The sequence below is a fragment of the Sminthopsis crassicaudata genome, chromosome 4, assembly GCF_048593235.1.
Source record: "Sminthopsis crassicaudata isolate SCR6 chromosome 4, ASM4859323v1, whole genome shotgun sequence".
NCBI lineage: Eukaryota > Metazoa > Chordata > Mammalia > Dasyuromorphia > Dasyuridae > Sminthopsis > Sminthopsis crassicaudata.
In genome coordinates this window covers 104,199,790-104,219,970 of record NC_133620.1, presented here as the reverse complement: position 1 = coordinate 104,219,970, position 20,181 = coordinate 104,199,790, and the positions used below count along the sequence as shown (strand labels likewise).

Sequence of the window (20,181 nt, the reverse complement as noted above, 5' to 3'; positions counted from 1 at the left end):
CTTGCATTATCCCACGCCCATTCTCTGGGAGGATAAAGAGGACAGCAATCCAGGAAGAGGAGAAGACTCTGAATTGCATCAGGCCTGACGGGGCTCTCTGCAGGAAGGGAAGTCACTTCTTTGGACAAGAGTTAACAGCAACTGCCTGGAGACAACGGTTCGTTACAGGAAGAAGAATCTGTCGGAGAGATTTGAGTAGAAGACACAGCAGATCTCTTCCCAGAGAGAGATCCAGCAGCTTCTGGAGACGACAGCACGTTACAATTGGCGCCCAACGTGGGGCAAGGACTTTTGCTTATCCTGACAAGAGGAGCTAGACCAGACCTTCGCAATTTGGCGCCCGAACAGGGACAGACACAGTCCTGATTCCAGTGGAAAAGCTTCTGATCTAGATATCAGTCTCTCTGACCCAGAACCGTGAGTAACGAGGAAACTTTGTTAAAGATTAAGTGAGTGTGCTAATAGATAAATAAGGAACTTAATTTGTTAAGGGCTAAACCAGGAATCTCTTATAGCTGAAATGGGGCAGATGTTAGCTATATTCAATTCCTGGACCTCAGCCGACTCAACCTCAGCCCCAGACGCAACCTCAGCTCCATTCAGGAGTGGTACTATAGAGAGTATAATCAAGATAATTGAGGAGCAGAGTTTACTTGTAACCTGGGTACAGATTGCTAAACTCTTGGCTGCATTAAGACGTACATCTCCTTGGTTCTTAGAGGAAGAAAAGATAGATGTAGATAAATGGAAGCTAGTGGGATATGAAATGAAAGAATTTCAAGCAAAAAATGGGCCTCGTTCAATTTCTGCAGAAGTATTTTATATCTACAACATAGTTCAATTAGCCTTAAACTATCAAGCAAATTGTAGGAGAAGGAAAAGTTCTAAAAATGAACAGAGGAGGAAGTGTGAGGAAAAAAGGAAAGATCAAGATCTTTCCCTAGAGCAAGAGGATTTAAATGAGGAATTATGGTATGATTCTCTTGAAGAAGCTTCAACCCTGCCTAGAGAACAGATTATTGACAGGCCCACATCAACCCCACCTTCAGAGATGGAGGAAGAAAGAGGGGAAGAGGCAGAAACACAAACAGAATTGCCTGTGAAGAAGCCTAAGCCTATGACAAGATTAGAAAAAGCATTGGTTAAAGCTAAGAGAGAAGGACAGGATATAAGTGATTTTATACATGCATATCCTGTGATTGAAAATACTGACTCTGTAGGTAAAAAAAGGAGAAGATATGCACCTTTAGATTTGAATAAAATTAAGGATTTGAAAAAAGGTTGTACCCTTTATGGGGCTACATCAGCTTATGTCAAAATGTTACTAGATGGTTTGTCTTATGAAGTCCTAACCCCGAATGATTGGAAATCCATAGCAAGGACATGTCTGGAACCTGGAGAAAATTTATTATGGCTTGCGGAATTTCATGAATTATGTAAAATTCAAGTCAGATGCAATTTGGAAATAGGAGTTTACACACAATTCACTTTTGAGCACTTAGCTGGTGAAGGTCAGTATGGAGAGAATTCGGAACAGATTAATTATACCATGACAATATATGAACAAATTGCTAAGGCTGCAATAAAAGCTTGGGGTGTCCTTCCTGGACAGAAAGATCGTGGAGAGGCTTTCACTAAAATACAGCAAGGTCCCAATGAACCTTTTGCAGATTTTGTGGGACGTTTGCAAACTGCTGTCAAAAGAACTATTGGAGAAAATGCAGCTACAGAAATAATGACCAGACATCTGGCTAAGGAAAATGCCAATGAGATTTGCAAAAGAATTATATGGGGATTAGACAAAGATGCTCCTTTAGAGGAGATCATAAGACGCTGTGCTACAGTGGGAACAAATGCTTTTTACACTCAGACAATGATGAATGTGGAAAGACAGGGTCCCTCCTGGCAAGGGACTTCTAGAGAAACTCGGCGATGTTTTCAATGTGGAAAAATTGGACATCTAAGAGCTCAGTGTAGGTATGGAGATACAGTGAGAAGACAGGGTGAAAGAAGACCTAAAACCCCATGTCCAAAATGCAACAGAGGACTCCATTGGGCATCAGAGTGTAGAATAATTCAGGGAAATGGGATGAGGGGCCCATGTCCAAGGCCCCAGGCAAAAAAGACTTGGGGCATGATGGCAGCTGATGTTACACCCAAAGAACCTTTAGAAGGCCAGGACTCTGATTTAATCAACCAGCAGAAAAGCAATCACATGGCAGAAAGGGATTACCTGATAAGTGAGCCAAAAGGCAATCAGATTGCAAAAATGGATTACACTTGGGGAGAATACAGGCCTTTTAAACCAACAGGGCTGTATCCAGTGCAAACAATTCCAATGTAATTGTCAGATGATGAGAAGAGATTTAGAAAGTGGTAAATAGAAGGAAATTAGATAGGTTAACTGCCTGGGAGAGAGGGTTTGCTTGTATTTCTTCAGCAGGAGAAGGAATCAGATGAGTGCCAATGAGTCATATTCGCCTTGTCCATCAGAGAGAGACAGAAAAAGAGAAAGACCTCAAAATAAAGGAGAAGATCTAAGAAACATCTGACACTGAAAGAGCATGGATAATAAGAAGACTGCTAAAGAACTTCAAAAACCAGCAGGAATCATTGGACTTCCTCACACAAGATGAGACTTATGGACAATGGACTTATGGACATTTATAAATTTTCAATTTATGATTATGTTATATACTTCTAGCATGTGTTATGTTACTATGTGCTTATGTAATTTATGTAATTATCTGTAATACTTCCCATATTGATGGATTTATGTTTCAAGGTCATGACTGTCCTATGTTCTAAATCAAAAGAAAGGGGGAGATGTTAGGATTACTAAGTGAGAACTCAGGTTGTCTGGACAGTTACAAGGTGAGAACTCAGGTTGACTTGATAGAGGGGGCAAGCTCATTGGCTGGGGTGGTTCTTCCCAGAAGCCCTTGCATTATCCCACGCCCATTCTCTGGGAGGATAAAGAGGACAGCAATCCAGGAAGAGGAGAAGACTCTGAATTGCATCAGGCCTGACGGGGCTCTCTGCAGGAAGGGAAGTCACTTCTTTGGACAAGAGTTAACAGCAACTGCCTGGAGACAACGGTTCGTTACAGGAAGAAGAATCTGTCGGAGAGATTTGAGTAGAAGACACAGCAGATCTCTTCCCAGAGAGAGATCCAGCAGCTTCTGGAGACGACAGCACGTTACAGTTTCCAGATAAGATACATGGGTTGCTTAAGATATATAAAAGAAACTCCACATCAGACTTTGAATCTGAAAGCTTTCTAGTCTGTACAACCTAAGTTCTGAGTGAAGCATTAAATGGATATGATATCTAAGCAATAGGTCTGGTTTCTCAGAAATCCAGATCTAGATTCAATGAGATATTTGCTGATTCAAGACTGGAAAGGAAGCCTAGATTAAAGTCTTTCTTTGTATACACAGTATTTAGCTCTGAAATATTGTAAACATTTAATGAATGCTTATCCTGATATCTGTTTTGGGGATCTGAAGAACCTAAGTCTCAAGCAGTAAATTTCATTAGAGTCTTCCAGTTAATGTCCCGCAAACTCTTAAATATCAGATTTCATTTTATCCAATTTGCTGTCAGCAAATCTTGTCTTTCTCTCTTTATTTCTCCCTCTTAAGCCAGAAAGGATAATAGAGGGCAACACAAAAATAAGTCTTTGAAAGATTTCCCCATTCAATCTATAAATAGGAATTTGCCTTTCTCCAGAAAATCAGTTCTTGGAAAAACAAGATTTGTCTTCTAATCAGCACAATCTCCAGTAAACTGTTGCAAATCCTACCTCAGCTTTGATCAATTTTCTTCATCTGTTGTATTCTGTCTTTTCTAACTCCTCTTCTCCTATCATCTAGTTCTCCTAGTACTGCTAATGTTCCAAATCAGGGTCATCTCATAAAAATAACCCATCTATGTAAAACTCGAATTATCCATCTTTCTATCAAGTATGACCTCAATAGTCCCTATATAAACTTTCTATGGTATCCAAAGTTATTTGATTTATATATAGTTTCTTAGATATAACTTTTTAAACTCTGATGACAGTTACATGAAAATGAGTTGATAAGCCACAATGTCTTGAAACCATTGTCACCTCCATAGAGCTTTCAAACAAGTACTTCTTTAGTATATTATTTGAGGAGCAGAACTGTCTGTCTATCCTCAACATTTTGTCTGGTGATTTGTATTTCTCCTCAAGCTGATTTTTTTCAATTTCCCTTCCAAAATTTTTATAGCAACCAAAATATTTACATTCAATAGGAAAATTACTTTCAAAATCTCACACAAATGCATCAGACTCAATTTTGCATGAATCTGAGATTGTTTTCTTCTATTACTATGCCTATAGTAAAATAAGATAATCATTTATCAGGGCTCTCTGCCATGTTCTGAGTAGTTAGCTAAGTCCACTGCTATCTTCTGAGTTTTTAGCCAAAAAGATAAGAGTCTCAATGGCTTTTTTCCAACTCTTTTTTTTTTTTTTTGAGACTGGGGTTAAGTGACTTGCCCAAGGCCACACAGCTAGGAAGTGTTAAGTGTCTGAGACCATATTTGAACTCGGGTCCTCCTGAATTCAAGGCTGGTGCTCTATCCACTGTGCCACTTAGCTGCCCTCATTTTCCTTTTTAAAAAATCCAAAAGGACTATTGGGAGTTAACTTGAATAGGAATAATATTGCCACTGCTAAAGTAAGGTAAGTTCAGACATACTGGCCTATGAAAATCTTTGTCAAGGATATTCATGTAGGAATTGTGCAAGAAAAATCATAATCAATCATCAATTTTCATAAGGTTAATATTACTAGAAAATAGTGTGAAAAATTCAAATGATGATATATTGTAGTTATGAAAAATAGAGAGTTAGGTTCCTGCAACAACTTAAAACTAGAGATTGTTGAAAATATAGTATTCTGAATATAATTTTTTAATTAAAAATATTGATTCTGAAAAATATGAAACTATGAAATAACACACAAAATGCAATACACAAAATAAATTGATAACATGCAAAACATTTTTCACACTAGTAATTCCTTAGAATTCTGTGACCTTTTGTGTTAACATCTGAATATAAAACATTTTATTTCAGACAATATTCACTTTTCATAGCATATGAAATCCATGCCATAAATACAGTGTAGCAAATAAGATGATTGAAATTAAAACATTTTTAATCTGAATTTTACCTTCCACTATGTCAGATAGCAGTGTAAGTATGTTATGCTAGATGCTATATGGCTGTAAACCTCTCTACCTTGGCTGCCCTCTGAAAACCAAAGGATAGGTTTCTGGGACTATAGTTGCTGCTCTTGGAAGACATAGAGACTGGTGAGGTTTCAACATCACCTTAAAGCCCAAAGAACTTCCACTATACTTTATGCAATGGATGTACAGGAAATTCTTTACAATAGTAAGGTGAAGAAAACTTGTGAAGTGCCTAATAGGATACCAGTAACTCCACATACCTCTGTCTTTTTTTTTTTTTTCAACATGAAAGTTAAAATGAAGTTACTAATAAAATACTATAAATGTTTGAAGTCTTAAAAGTTAAGTGCTCATAAATTGGGAAAACATTTTTCCATTTAAAGGTTTCTGATAAAGGTCTCGTTTCTAAAATATATAGAAAATTGATTCAAATTTATACGAATTCGAGACATTCCCCAATTGATAAATGGCCAAAGAATATGAACAGATAATTTTCAGATGAAGAAATTAAAATCATTTCTAGTCATATGAAAAGGTGCTCTAAATCCCTATTGATCAGAGAAATGCAAATTAAGACAACTCTGAGATACTAAGATGCTTCTCAGATTGGCTAAAATGATAGGAAAAAATAATGATGAATGTTAGAAGAGATGTGGAAAAACTAGGACATTGTTGGTGGAATTGTGAATGGATCCAGCCATTCAGGAGAGTAATTTGGAGCTATGCTCAAAAAGTTATCAAACTGTGCATACTCTTTAATTCAGCAGTGTTTGTACTGAGATTATATCCGAAATAGATCTTAAAGGAGGGAAAGAGAAAGCTTCAATCTCGACCCACCACAAAGGTAGACGATGGAATGAATCTGTCTCAGCCTCCAAGAGATTCTAGTTCACTAGTCTTTTTTGGCCCTGAGAACTTCTAGCTTATATGCTCTTATATAAACCCATCATTATATCACTAGGAAACCATTATTTGTTGTAGGATTAAATCAATGCTAAACTAGATTTAACCATTGTCTCCTCAATTCCACTCATTACCTTGTTTCAAGTTCTGGCCCATAACATCTCCTTGAAGGATTAAATCAATCATACTGAACCACGCTAAACTAGATAACTATTGTCTCTATCAATTCCACTGACTTAATACCTTGAAAGAAACCTTTGTTTCAAGTTCAGAGTTCTGGCCCATGACAGGTAGCTAAAAAGAAAAATTGACAGAGTTAAGGTAAAAATAGAAATAATGTTATACAAATGAGATGCATAGGAAGAATAGACACAGAGTCATTGGAGGGGGGATGAGGCTTGTAGTTCTGAAAACCTACTCACTTAGGGAATGAGTTCAATAGGTGACACTACATATATACCTTGAAGCGTATAGAACCCTCCAAAATCTATAAAGAAGGGGGAAGGGATGGGCAGATGGGGAAGCAAAGGGTGAGGGAAGAAGACAAAGAAAATATCTTTGGGCGGGAGGTGTATTGGGTATAAGTATATGTATATATAGATATATATCAATATATTTATACATAAACATATATTTTCTTATCTGTAGCTTGCTTGGACATGATAAAGGGGATGAAAGTGGAAAAAAGAATAAAGTAAATAAGGTGCATAAGCAGAGAATCAAAGAACAATTTACAAGGAAGTAAAAAAATGGTCATTTATGAATATAATTTCATATATATACTTTCTTGATCTGGTAATTCATTGTTATATATTTTGAATCCTCCCTGATGTTCTTCTGGGCACATGACAATGCTCTCTTTTTTTTTTTTTCATTTATTTTTTTTTTTGTATTTCCTTTCTATTTTTCTTTTTTTCTTAATCTGTTTTTTTCAAACAAAATATTTTTTTTTTAAAAGGAGATCCTAGTTCCTTGCCAACTACATTTTAAAGATGCTGTACTCTATGGGTAGTTTTCAAAGATAATTTTGATTTTAATGTGTGCTTTACATGCTGACTTTAAGAAGTTTCACTCCCATCCCCCACACAAATATATGATTCTGCTGTCCTCTGTTTTACCATATCTTTACTTTGTGTACTAGCATTGTGCAGATACAGGAAAAATTTTCAAGTACTACAGCTCTAAATGATGGAGAATCCACCATTTCCAGTAAAAGTCCTCTAAAATATATCAGAACAAAAATGGAGCTTGTGAAGAATGGATAGGAATTAAATAGGCAGGGGGGAAAAAAAAGGAAATTATTTGGGGTGGAATGGATCACCTGAGATCAAGTTGACTGCATGCACTGTCCATTTGAAAGACACTGAGTTGATCTGGCTGCCAGAAGCCCACTGTGTGAAAAGGAGAGTGAGGGATGAGATTGTTAATGGTAGTTTAGGTGTAAATCATGGAAGTTTTTGAATGATAGGATAAAAGAGATTGGAATTTATCCTGGAGGTAGCAGAAAATAATTGATAGAAGTTTAGATATGGGAACATAGTTTTACTTAGACAGCTGATGTACAAACCCCATTCACTATCTTTGACCTGACTATCTTCAGGTCAACCCTATCATACCAAAGACCCACTGCAGATCTTTCTCTTCCTTATCTTTTTACTCTGTGATTAACATACTTCCTTTAACTTTAAACCTCTTCCCCTTCCTCATTTCTTCCTTACTTTTTCCCTGAGAAACAGGTCCCTCTTAACCACACTGTTTTCTTAGCCAATACCTGCTATGCTTTCTCCCGTAGCCCCCAACTAACTAGTCATAGTGAAAGACTCAAGTTACTTCTTGCTCCATAGTACCTTTTCCAAACCGTTCCCAGACTGTCACTAACTTCTTTATTTTTGAGATTCCCATACACTATCCAATTTTATCACCCAATTTAGATGCCAGTGGCTGTCATCTACAGACCTGCCAGATATTCTCCTTCCTTTCTTAATGATTTCCATTGCCAAACTTGAAACTATTTATTTTTCCCTAGATCTCTGACCCTAGAATGAGGTCTTTAACCTCCACTCTCACCTGAAGCCTGAAGTTGAGCAACCATGGCAGAATTTATACCAAGATGGAGCCTTTACAAAGTGTTGACACTAAACTTGTAGAACTTTTCAGCTTGCTAAAGGATACAGATCTATATCAATATTATAATTCCAGCCAAGGACAAAGGGAAAATAAGGGAGTCAGTATTGACAGCACTTTCTCTATGGTCTTCTTTCCTTTCCTTTCCTTGACTTCTCCCTTCCTCTGTTCCTATAGATTTTTTTAAAATCATGTCTTAAATCCAAATCATTCTGCTTCTCATGCCTAGATTGGCCAACAAAAAGTCCCAGACCAAACCTAGTTGGTATTGTTTTGGTTCTGATTGCAGAGTGAATTTAAATAAGAAGTTGTTGCTTTTTGATCAGAAATGCTGAGGATCTTCCCCTCCCAGATTGATTCCTTTGTTTTTTTTTTTACTACATAGCAAAGGCCATTCTTTGCCTTCCTTATTTCTTACCTAGCCTTAATCACTGAATGGGTGGTTTACTTAGTCTAAATGAGATCTATTAAAAGACATAAACTTTAAAAGATCCAGGTCTTTTACTGAATCCAGAGCCACCACTCATCATCTAGAGAAAGTGAAACTAGTGTCTTTACCTAATCCTCCCTCACTCAAATTCAATTTACTTTTATGTCATGGTACCATCTCCTGATGTCACAATCCTATTCAAGAATGAAGGACAAATAACAACAACTCTGAGTTTTGCTAAGCACTTAAAAAAAGAGATCATTTCATTTGATTCTCAAAGCAACCATGCAAGATAAGTGTTATTATTATCACCATTTTACAGTTGAAGAAATTGAGGCAAACACTGATTTACCCAGGATCATTCAACTAATAAGTGTTTAAGATAGATTGAACCCAGGTTTTTCTGAGTCCAGGCCCATTACTCTATCCAATGTGCTATCAACTGTAGGGAAACCTGTGATTTTGTTTTTCAGACAGAAAGAAAGATGAGGAACTTGAAAATATCAGCCCAAGAGAATGGTGATCAGACTTCACCCTACAATAGACTGTTTTGTATACACTAAAAGTGTGTAAGTCTCTATATGAGGTACCCTGTGATCTTAAAGAGCACAATATTTAACATGTAAAAAAAAAAGAAGCAATAAGAAGCAACCAGAGAATACAAATGACTATACAAGGCCCTATAAGTTCTTTTCAGAAGGATTCAGGGCCCAATCTTAATAACTAGGTGGCAATTTAGTAAGTAAGGTTAGAAGAATGAATAAACAAAAAAAGTACTCCCTGTAAAAAAAACCTATTATGGATCACAGAAGAGAATGACTTTTAAACATATACAAGCAAAACCTAAAAGAAAAATATAGTATGGACAAAAGTTCATCTAGAATTCCAGAAAGAAATAATTGGTTAAAATTGGTTCATAAATAAGGATTTATTTATTAATTAAATTAAAGAGAAAATTAAAGGAAAAAATTGGGGTGGGGTGGGGAAGAAAGTTGTAGAGAAAAAATTTGGAAGGAGGTTTATCAAGTACAAGAGATATAAAATCTTACCCACACAATAGACTCATTGGAAATCAGAATTAACTAAATAAAAATTAATAATTCCAGGAGAAAACAAGAAACATTCAAACAAAAATCAAAACATCAAAAGAAAATATTAAATAACACATAAAAAACAATTGATATGAAAAAAGACCAATAAGGTTTGACTTAAGAATTACTGGACTATCTGAATTCCATGACCAAAACAAAAGATAACAAAAGAACCTGACATAATATTTCAAGATATAGGGAAATATTGCCCAGATGTATTGGAACATGGGGGCAAAATGAGAAGACAGACTTTATCAGTCATTTCCTAAAATAAACCATCAAAAATAAAATAAAATAAAGCCTCAAATGAAAACTCCCAAAAGCCTTAACCCTCCAAAAATATTCAAAGAAAAAATATTTTAAATAGTCAATATAGTTCAAGTAGAAAGAGTTCAAGAGAGTCATAGGCTCCTTATAATACTTAGTAGTTACAACTTTAAAGGATGGATAGTTTGGAATATAATATTCCAAAAGGTAAAAGATATAGAATCACAACCAAAAATCACTTATTCAACAATTATTCAACACTTATTCAACAAAAGCATAATCTTGTGGAAGAAAAGGAGAATGATCCCTCAATGAAATAAAGGACTTGAAGGTTCCTGATCAGATCCAAGTTTAGTATATATTTTGAAATAAAAGTATTAGTTAAGAAAACCATAAAGAGACCAATATAAATGAACAATTGAAAAAGGTTAAAGAAAAATGAAGTGTACATATTTTAACAGGGGGAAATGATACAACTTTTCCCTTGGAACCCTAATGTCTTTAGAGCCATAGAAGAAATTTTAAAAGAAATAGGATCTGGGACTGCTTTGTTGTGTTCTGTGATATCAAAAGAAGAGAGAGAAAATAAGAAATATACTAGGGAAAAGAGGGTGGGGGAACATATATTGCATAATCTTTAATATACTAGAAAGAATTATACAAACAAGAAGAAGTGGGAAAACAGGTGGCCCTTGAACAAACTTTCAACTGAAGGTCAAAGAAAGGTAGACACAATTGGATGAACAAAGAAACAAATAGAATGGAGAGAGGAAAGACTAGTGAATAAGAGTGCAGGCAGATTCAAAGAGAGATTAGTCATAAGAAACACAAATGCTAAACTCAGAAGGTAGATTGCAAAAGATCAAATTTAAAATGAAAGAAAGGAAATGTAAAAACTTGTGATAAGTCCCAAAGTGATGGAGAAAAAAGATGGGCAGCACAGCAGAAATATCAATCACAGAAAAATGGTAAGAAGAATCATCCTCATCATCTCATAAAAGAATGAGTGGGGAAGAGAGGAAAAATCATAAGAAAATTAAAAGGAAGTAAATGCCCAATTATAGAATTAACTTATAAATGGAACATAGTTGAATAGAAAAAAATCATAATCCAACATGTTGTTTTTATGAAATGCATTTAAATAAAAAGTTGGAACAAAATCTATTATCCTCAACAACTTTATGAAAACATAATTGATTCAATCACTTCAATTATTTTTATATTCTTTCCATAGTTATTATTATAGGATGTATTCATACACTCTACTACGGCTTTTCATGCACTTACTTCTCTGAGGAGAAGGGGGAAAGAAGATATGACCAATGATAATACTACTGCAAATATGCTGGCATATCTTTAGGCTTGCATGTGAGCTTGCTATAAATATAAATAGTCTAATTTATTGTTAGTTTATAAATACTGTTTACATATATATATGTACATAAATATATATATATACACCCAATTTATTTGATGCAAATAAACATTTGAGGTCATGGTCATAATTATTAGAGCTTTTATTTCTACTTAACCATTTTCTAATTTGCATTTTATGATATTTCATCTCTATTATTATATGTGTTTTGAAAGCAGGAACTTTTTTTTTCATCATTGAACTCCAGAAGCTTGGTACAGTGCCATATATATAATAAATATATAGTTATGGGGGCTTCCCAATATATCCCTGGGTATGCTCATTGTCATTGGTCCTTCATTTTTCTTTCTGTCTTTCCTAAGGGGCCCTGCAGACTGTGCCCATCATTCCCACTCTAAACTGGCCTATGAGTGAATGATTAATAGGTGTTGCTTGAATTCAAGTCAAGTAAAAGTTAGAAAACCCAAGCTCTCAAAATGCTGGTATTCTTTGAACTGAGGGACAAAATTTTAGAATTCTCATATTTCTCTATCATTCCTCCTACCTGTTTTATGGGCATGTTTTGACCTGCTATGACCCCAGCAATAAATAATGAGGTTCTATGCATGTGTCAGTAATTCCTACTAGTAACGGAGGAAATGTAAGCATTTTTATTTAATATTTATCATAGGACTTTTAAAAAACAGGTCTTTGGAATAAACCCAGAAGGATACAGCATAATTCTCTCATCCCCGGATCTCCCCTGTTAAGGGACAGGTTAATTCTTCGAGAGTCTCCATAGCTGTAGATCACAACATCTAAAGGAGTTACAGGGCAGCCTTTGTTGACATAGGTGTTGAGGACTGGGAATGAAATAAATTGGAGTCCGAGGGAAGAGGAGAAAGGTCAGACACTTCAATGGTCTCTCAGTCAGAGAGGTCAGAGAACAGCAACTGCCTCTGTCTCCTTGTATCATCCTCTCACAAGAAGAGATCCATTCTTCAGGTCTGGGTTGGACCTCCAGCAACCAGTGTCAGGTGGCTCCCATGAATTCCAACAGCTCCTGTTCCTCGGCCCCCTCCAAAAAAAACCCCCAAAAACAAAAAAAACCCTTCTGTTAGGTGAATTCTATGCAGTAAAAATACATAAGTGATAAGAATTGGATCCATGAGAAACTCCAGAGGGGAAAAACTCTCTATGCCAGAGGTCAGTGACCAAAAAAGAACAACAACATACCAAATAAACTTGCTTTTTTATGGCCTTGGGAGCTATCTTTATTTTAAAATGTAAAAACCATTCCTAGCTCAATGCTGCATTTGGTCCATAAGCTATAGTTTGCTAACATTTATTCTATATCAATTTGAATTGGCACCTTTTCTCCTAACTACTGTTTTATGGAACACTGAGGAATGAGATTATTTGTTCAAAATCAAAATTGCACAGTGTGTATCAGATGCAGAATTTGAGCAGAAAATTTGAGCAGTAAAGCTGACCTGTTTTTGAGATTGGCTACCTATCCATTATGACACACTGTGTCTCTGTAAAATTAAAAAAAAAAAAAAATGAAATAAAAAATTTTGCAAGAATTAAATCAATTTTTTTGCTCAGGTTTTAAACACATATCCTAGGAATTTCCTTAATTATACAGATTATTCCTTGCTTATACTGTTTTCATTTCCCTGAGATGCCCAAGGGGGTAAAAAAAAAGTAAAACAAAAAAGAATACTATGCCATATTATTGCATTTAGTAGTGTAAAAGAGTAATATGCTTTGCCATAATATGCCCTCTAGTGGGAATGACAAGTATATATGTTCCTAGTGCAAAAAAAAAAAAATGCCCGACTATCATATGTGGTTGGATGAATAGGCCAATTTACAGAACTTACCCATTAGTATATAGCTCTTGGCCAGACCCTGAAAATGGGCAGTAATCTAATCCTGGAATGGAATAAGAGAAGAAGAATGAGTTGGATTACCTTTGGAAAGTTTCAAAATTATTTTAATAACACCAACCTCTTTCTCCCCATCACCGGTTGGTAATCTACACAGCTGTAAGTCATATAATTATAATTGCTGGACAATGGAAATTAAGGATTACTCAAAGAGCAATAGAAAAGTGCATACTAGGAGCAAAAAAAAAAAAAAACCATGTAGCACTTTCTACACTAGGAATCACAAGCAGGACTTGGGAAAAGGATATCATCAAGACCATTGAGCCAAGATGGCAGAGAAAAGCCAGGGCATTGCCTGAGCTCTTTCTAGCTTTCCTCAGAATCAGTGCTAGATCAAACCTCTGAATGGATTTTGGAGTGACAGACCCACAAACATTTGAAGTGTAACAAATTTCCAGTTTAAGATATCTTGTTTCAATTGGTTAGGGGGAAAAAGATCTAGGGCAGGCAGGGTATGGGGAGGCCCAGCAAAGGGAATTTAGTGGAAGGCTTTTAACCAGAGAACAGAAACATTGGCTATTTTGAACTAGTTAAGAAGATCAGTGAAGCAGCAGACTTCCTGTGAGACCTCTACTGCAACCACAGAAGGCAAATCATGAGCCCCTGGATGCTGGCTCACAGGTGGGACTTGACCAGGTCAGCACAGCATGGTGGGAAAGTCTTCAGAACCACTGGCCCCTGCGTGGCAGTCAGTGAGAGGCATCTGTCCCACTGGAAAAGAAGCTTAGGATAATCACTCTTGTACCATAGTAGCAGAGGCCAACTTTTTTATTGAATTTTTTTATTTTCAAAACATATGCAAGGATAATTTTTTTCAACATTGACTCTTGAAAAACCTTGTATTCCAATTTTCCCCTCCTTCCCCCACTGCCTTCCCTAGATGATGTGTAATTCAATATGTGTTAAAATATATATTAAATCCAAAATAGGAATACATTTTTATACAATTATCTTTCTGCACAGGAAAATCAGATAAAAATAAGAAAGAAAATAAAATTCAAGCACACTACAACAAAAAGAGTGAAATGCTATGTTGTAATCAACCCTCAGTTGCCACAGTCCTCCCTCTAGGTGTAGATGGCTCTCATCATCACAAGATCATAGGAACAGATCTGAATCATCTCATTATTGAAAAGAGCCACATCCATCAAAATTGATCATCCTATAATCTTCTTGTTGTTGTGTTCAATGATATCCTGGTTCTGCTCACTTCACTAACTATCAGTTCATGTAAGTCAGAGGTCAATTTTAAAAAATGAACACAAAAGCAAAAAGAACCTTGATCATAGAAAGCTACTATGGAGACAGTGAAGATCAGAAAACCAACCTTGAAGAAGTCAGCAATGGCAAAATGCCTACAGGTGAAGCCCCAAAGAGGGATATAAAATGGTCTCATTGTCAAAAGGCTTTCTAGGAAGAATTCAAAAAATACTTAAAAAGAGACATAAAAGAAAAATGGGGGAAAGCAATGGGAACTATACAGAAAAATTATGAAAGTTTGGAGGAGAGAAAGCCAACAATTTGGAAAAAGAAGCCCAAAAATTGACTGAAGAAAACATCTTAAAAATGAATTTGGTAAAATGAAAAAAATATGTAATGCATATATACTGAAGAAAACCACTCATTAAAAATAGAATTGGTGAGATGGAAAAAGAAAACAACTCCTTTAAAAATTAGGGAAATGTAAAAGAAATCCTTTGAACAAAACAATTTCTTCAAAAGTACAATTGGACAAAAGCAAAAGTAGGTTAAAAAAACTGAAGAAAATAATTCATTAAAAATTAGAATTGTATAAATGGAAGTGAATGACTCAATGAGATATCAAGAATCAGGCAAACAAAAATTTTTAAAAGTGAAAAAAAGAAGAAAATGTAAAATATCTCATTGGACAAACAACTAACCTGAAAAATAAATCAAGGAGAAATAATATAAAAATTATTGGACTACCTGAAAGCTTTGATCAAAAAAAAAAAAAAAAAAAAAAAAAAAAGCTTGGACAACATCTTTCACAATATCATCAACTGCTCTGATATCCTAGAACCAGAGGATAAAATACTCATTGAAAGTATCTATTGATCACCTTTATAAAGAGACCTCAAAATGAAAACTCCAAAGAATGTTGTAGCTAAATTCCAGAATTATCAAATCAAGGAGAAAATATTGCAAGCAACCAGAAAGAAATAATTCACATGTCGAGGAGCCACAATTAAGATTACCCATGATCTAGCAGCTTGCACATTAAAGTATCAGAGGACCTGAAATATGATATTCCAGAATGCAAAAAACCTTGGACTACCATCAAGAATTAACTACCCAGCAAAAGTGAGGTTTATCTTTCAAGGGAAAAGATAGGAATTCAATAAAATAGGAGATTTTTTAAAAAATCATTTTTTAAGGAAACACAAGAGTTGAACAGAAAATTTGGTCTTCAAATACAAAAAAAGCATAAAAAGATAAATATGAAAGAAAGAAAAACAACTATGTTTTTCAAAAGTTAAAATGTTTACATCCCTACATGGGAAAATAATAATTTGTAACTGTATCCTTGTCAGGGCAATTAGAAGGGGTGTGTATATATAGAGAGAATGTGGGTATAAGTTGACTTTAATATTATGATTTTTAAAAATTAAGAAGTGGAAAAAGGATTGTTCTTTGAAAAGAAAAAGGGGGAAGCAAAGTGGGGTAAATTATATAACTTGAAGAGGCAAAAAAGACCTATTGCAATAGAGGGAAAGAAGGAAGAGGAATGACCATTGTTTGAATCTTAATCCCTCAAAGAGGGAATAATATACATACTTAATTTGTCTCACCCTATAAGGAAGTAGGAGGGAAAAAGAGAAAGAAAAGAAAGAGGTTAATAGAAAAGAGGTCAGAAATAGAAGGGAAAATGGATAAGAAAGGTAAGGGTGATAAAAGGGAGAGCAGATTGAGAGAGTTGGGGAACAGAAGCAAAATACTCATGAGGAAGGAAAGGGTGAAAGAATAGAAAAAAATATAAGTGGAAAAAATAGGATGATGGGAAATACAGTCATTAATTTTAACTACAAATGTGAATGGGATGAACTCCCCATAAAGTGTAAGCAGATAGCAGAGTGGATTAAAAACCAGTATCCTACAATAAGTTGTTTACAAGAAACACATTTGAGGCAGAGAAATACACACAGAATAAAAGTGAAAGGCTGCAGCAGAATCTATTATGTTTCTATTGAAATTTAAAAAAAATAAAAAAGCAGGGATAGCAATCCTCATCTCAGACCAAGCAAAAGCAAAATAGATCTAATTAAAAGAGATACGGAAGAAAAGTACATCTTGCTAAAGGGTACCATAGATAATGAAGTAATATCAATACTAAACATCATATTCAATAAGTAACATAGATCTGAATTCTTAGAGAAATTAAGTAAGTTGAGAGAAGAAATAGATGGCAAAACTCTACCAATGGGGAATATCAACCTACCTTTCTCAGAATTAAATAAATCTATCTATAAAATAAACAAGAAAGAAGTTAAGGAAGTGAATAGATATGTACATGGCAGCATAAGTTGACCGTATATTAGGGCATAAAACTTTCACAATCAAATGCAGAAAGGCAGAAATATTAAATGCACCCTTTTCAGACATTTTTGCAACAAAAATTACATGTAGTAAAGGGCCATGCATTAAAAGACCAAAAATTTATTGGTAAAATAAATAATCCTAATTCTAAAAAAATGAGTGGGTCAAACAACAAATTATAGAAACAATCAGTAATTTCATACAAGAGCATGACAATATAATGAGACAACATACCAAAACTTATAGGATGCAGCCAAAGTAGTTCTTAGGAAATTTTTTTTTTATCTCTAGATACTTGAATAAAACAGAAAATGAGAAGATCAATGAACTGGGCATGCAATTTAAAAATTAGAAAAAGAACAAATTTAAAATACCCAATTAAACACTAAATTAGAAATTCTGAATTGCAAAAGAGAGATTAATAAAATTGATAGTAAGAATAATAATGTATTAATTAATAAAACTAAAATTTTTATGAAAAAACCAATAAAATAGATAAACTTTTAGTTAATTTCATTAGAAAAAGAAAAAAAAAACAAATTACCAGTATTAAAAATGAAAAGGATAAATTACTAATAACAAAGAGGAAATTTAAAAATTAGGATTTATTTGCCCAATTACATGCCATTAAATCTAACAATTTAAGTGAAATGGATAACTATTCACAAAAATATAGATTGCCCAGATTAACAGAAGAGTAAATAAAATACTTAAATAGTTCCATTCTAAAATGGGAAATTGAAATTGGGGATTAAAAAAAAGAATTTTTACAAGCTGTCAATTAACTTCCTAAGAAAACATTTCCAGGTCCAGATAGATTTATAAATGAATTATACCAAACATTTAAAGAACAATTAATTCCAATGCTACATAAGCCATTTGGAAAATTAGGTGAAGGAATCCTACTAAATTCCTTTTATGACACAGATATGGTACTGATGCCTAAAGCAGAAAGGACCAAAACAAAAAGAAAATTATAGATCAATTTTCTTAATGAATATTGATACAAAAGTCTTAAATAAAATATTAACAAAAAGATTACAGTAACTTATTATCAGGATAATACTCTTGGATCAAGTGAGATTTATACCAGGAATTTAGGGCTAGTTCAATATTAGGAAAACTATCACTGTAATTGACCATATCAGTAACAAAACTAAAAAAATTGACAAAAATGTTTGTTCATCCTTAGCATAGTATGATCAAGAGTTTATAGAACCTGTTGCAAGTTAGTATGTCATGTTCTAGAGGTACACAATCACTGTATAACTTTATCAATGTAGTGAACTCAAATGCGGAAACTCCTCTCAAGTCAGAAGCTTTAGAGAGTTTCCTATATGGCTGGAAAATTAAGAGACTTGCCCAGAGCCACACAGCCAGTATATGTCTGAATCAAGGCTTGAATGCAGGTCTTCCTGGTTTCACAGCCAGCTTTCTCTATTATTCACACTAGCCCTTCAAAACTATTTTGAAGAGTGGGTTTAATTCTCTATGGGCTGGGGAGAATCCTCCCATCTGTAATAGAGGGGAGTTAAATAACAGCAAATGCAATCTGTTTTTCTAATGGTTTTATTCATAGTAGCCAGTCATACTACCCAATCTAGAAGACTAGACTCCTATTGGTCAAATTATCAAGAGTTTCTTATTTACAACAGCAAAAAATATGCTAACAAACTCTCCCAGTGTAGCCATTTATTCCCATGAATGACTACCTAAAGAACAGTGTCAATAATAAGGGTAAGTTTGTGAATCTTTTTCTATTTTGTGCATACATGATTGTGGTGATGACTCCTGATTAGAATCCATTTTATTTTTGCTTATCGCTTGTTTCAACAACTCAATCTCCAGGGATAATTTTTCTATCTCTAGGGCCAACTTGACATCCTGGGGATTTGGGAGGCACTGCATAAGCTTGTAGCCTACTGAAACTTTTTCACAGCCTTCAGGGAATTCCTAAAAAACAGAAACAAATAGATGATTTTAGAAATGCTTCCATTTGGGGAAAAGAACAAGATTATTTTGGGGTCTATGTCAAGACTTTCCCTGTCCTGAAGAGCAAAAAGGGCCAGGCATTTCTTTGGATCTGAGTAGCATTTCTTTCCAGGATTGAACTAAGACATAGTAATGGATAGTTATAACTGAAGAAAATACTAGCAAGATTGTAAACAGGATCCAAGAAGAAGGACAAGGGGACATACAAGGGGAGGGGAGAGGGAAATTGAGGCCATTCTACCTCTTGGAGAGAAATACATGGGGTTTGGAATCAGAACAAGCTAGATCACCCTTTCCAAAATTCTGAGTTTTCTGTTTTTTTCATATTGTAAGGAGAACATTGAGATTTGAACTAGCAGGTATATAGCACAAAAATCATAATGATAAAACCAGAAATTTAGATTTAGCTTGTTTCATCTAGCTTTTGTTCAGTTTTTAAAAGTTTTTTTTTTTTTACTAATTCTCTTCTTCCCAGTCCCCTTCCCCCACAATTGAACAATTAAAAGAATAAACATAACAAATATGTATAGTCCAGCAAAACATTTTGGCTCCAGATGTATGCCTCATTATGCATTCTAATTCTATCACCTCTTTGGCAGGTGGTAAGTCATATGCTTCACTTCATTTTCAGTCCTCTGGAAACATGGTTTACCATTGCACTGATAAACATTCTAAAGTCTGTCAAGTTATTTTTATTTATAATGTTGTCATTATAAAATTGTTCCCTTACTTCTGTTTATTTCACTCTGGATCAGTTCAGAGAGGTCTTCCAGTTTTTTCTGAAACACTCCATTTTGTCTTTTTAAAAATGGTATAATAATATTTCATTATTTTCATATTCCAAAACTTGTTTAATCCATTCTCCAAATAGGAGGATAACTCCTTAGGACCAGTTTGGGGTTATTACAAAAAGATGCTACTAATATTTTTGTATATAAGAGTCTTTCTCCCCTTTCTTTGTTTTTGTGAGTATAAGCCTAGTAGGGATAGTCTAGCTCTTCTTCCTGTCCCAACTTCATTTGCATGATAATAAGAAAAGATTTTCAGAGTAGGTTATTCTTTAGCCCCTCCTAAATAGCTCCTAAGAGTATTTCAAAATCCCTGAAATGGGTTGTGGGGACATAGGTTTATACCTGGGAATTTAACAAGAGTTAACAAGGAATTTTCTAAACTCCCAAGAGAAATTGTTGCCTAGACTATGCTGAACTAGGATTTAGTCTTAGTTTGGGGTATTCTAAAGCCTTTTGTCACTTCATGAGCTGGTTGTGGTAAAAGTGTCAGTGTGCCC

General features: G+C 34.7%; 1 protein-coding gene across 5 annotated transcripts in view; it reads right to left on the bottom strand.

The window, feature by feature from the left end:
- Positions 1 to 12,062: 12,062 nt before the first annotated feature.
- C4BPA (complement component 4 binding protein alpha) overlaps positions 12,063 to 20,181 on the bottom strand; it is a 45,324-nt gene continuing 37,205 nt past the window's right edge. For 2 of the 5 annotated variants that reach the window (XM_074309032.1, XM_074309036.1), the window contains one exon: positions 17,488 to 18,854. In XM_074309032.1, the coding sequence (XP_074165133.1) occupies positions 18,627 to 18,854 (228 nt within the window). In that variant the 3' untranslated portion in view covers positions 17,488 to 18,626. Of the gene's footprint in view, positions 12,473 to 13,280; positions 13,333 to 16,803; positions 16,829 to 17,135; positions 17,196 to 17,487; positions 18,855 to 20,181 lie in introns of those variants that run through there. The other 3 variants (XM_074309033.1, XM_074309034.1, XM_074309035.1) reach the window with 3 other exon arrangements.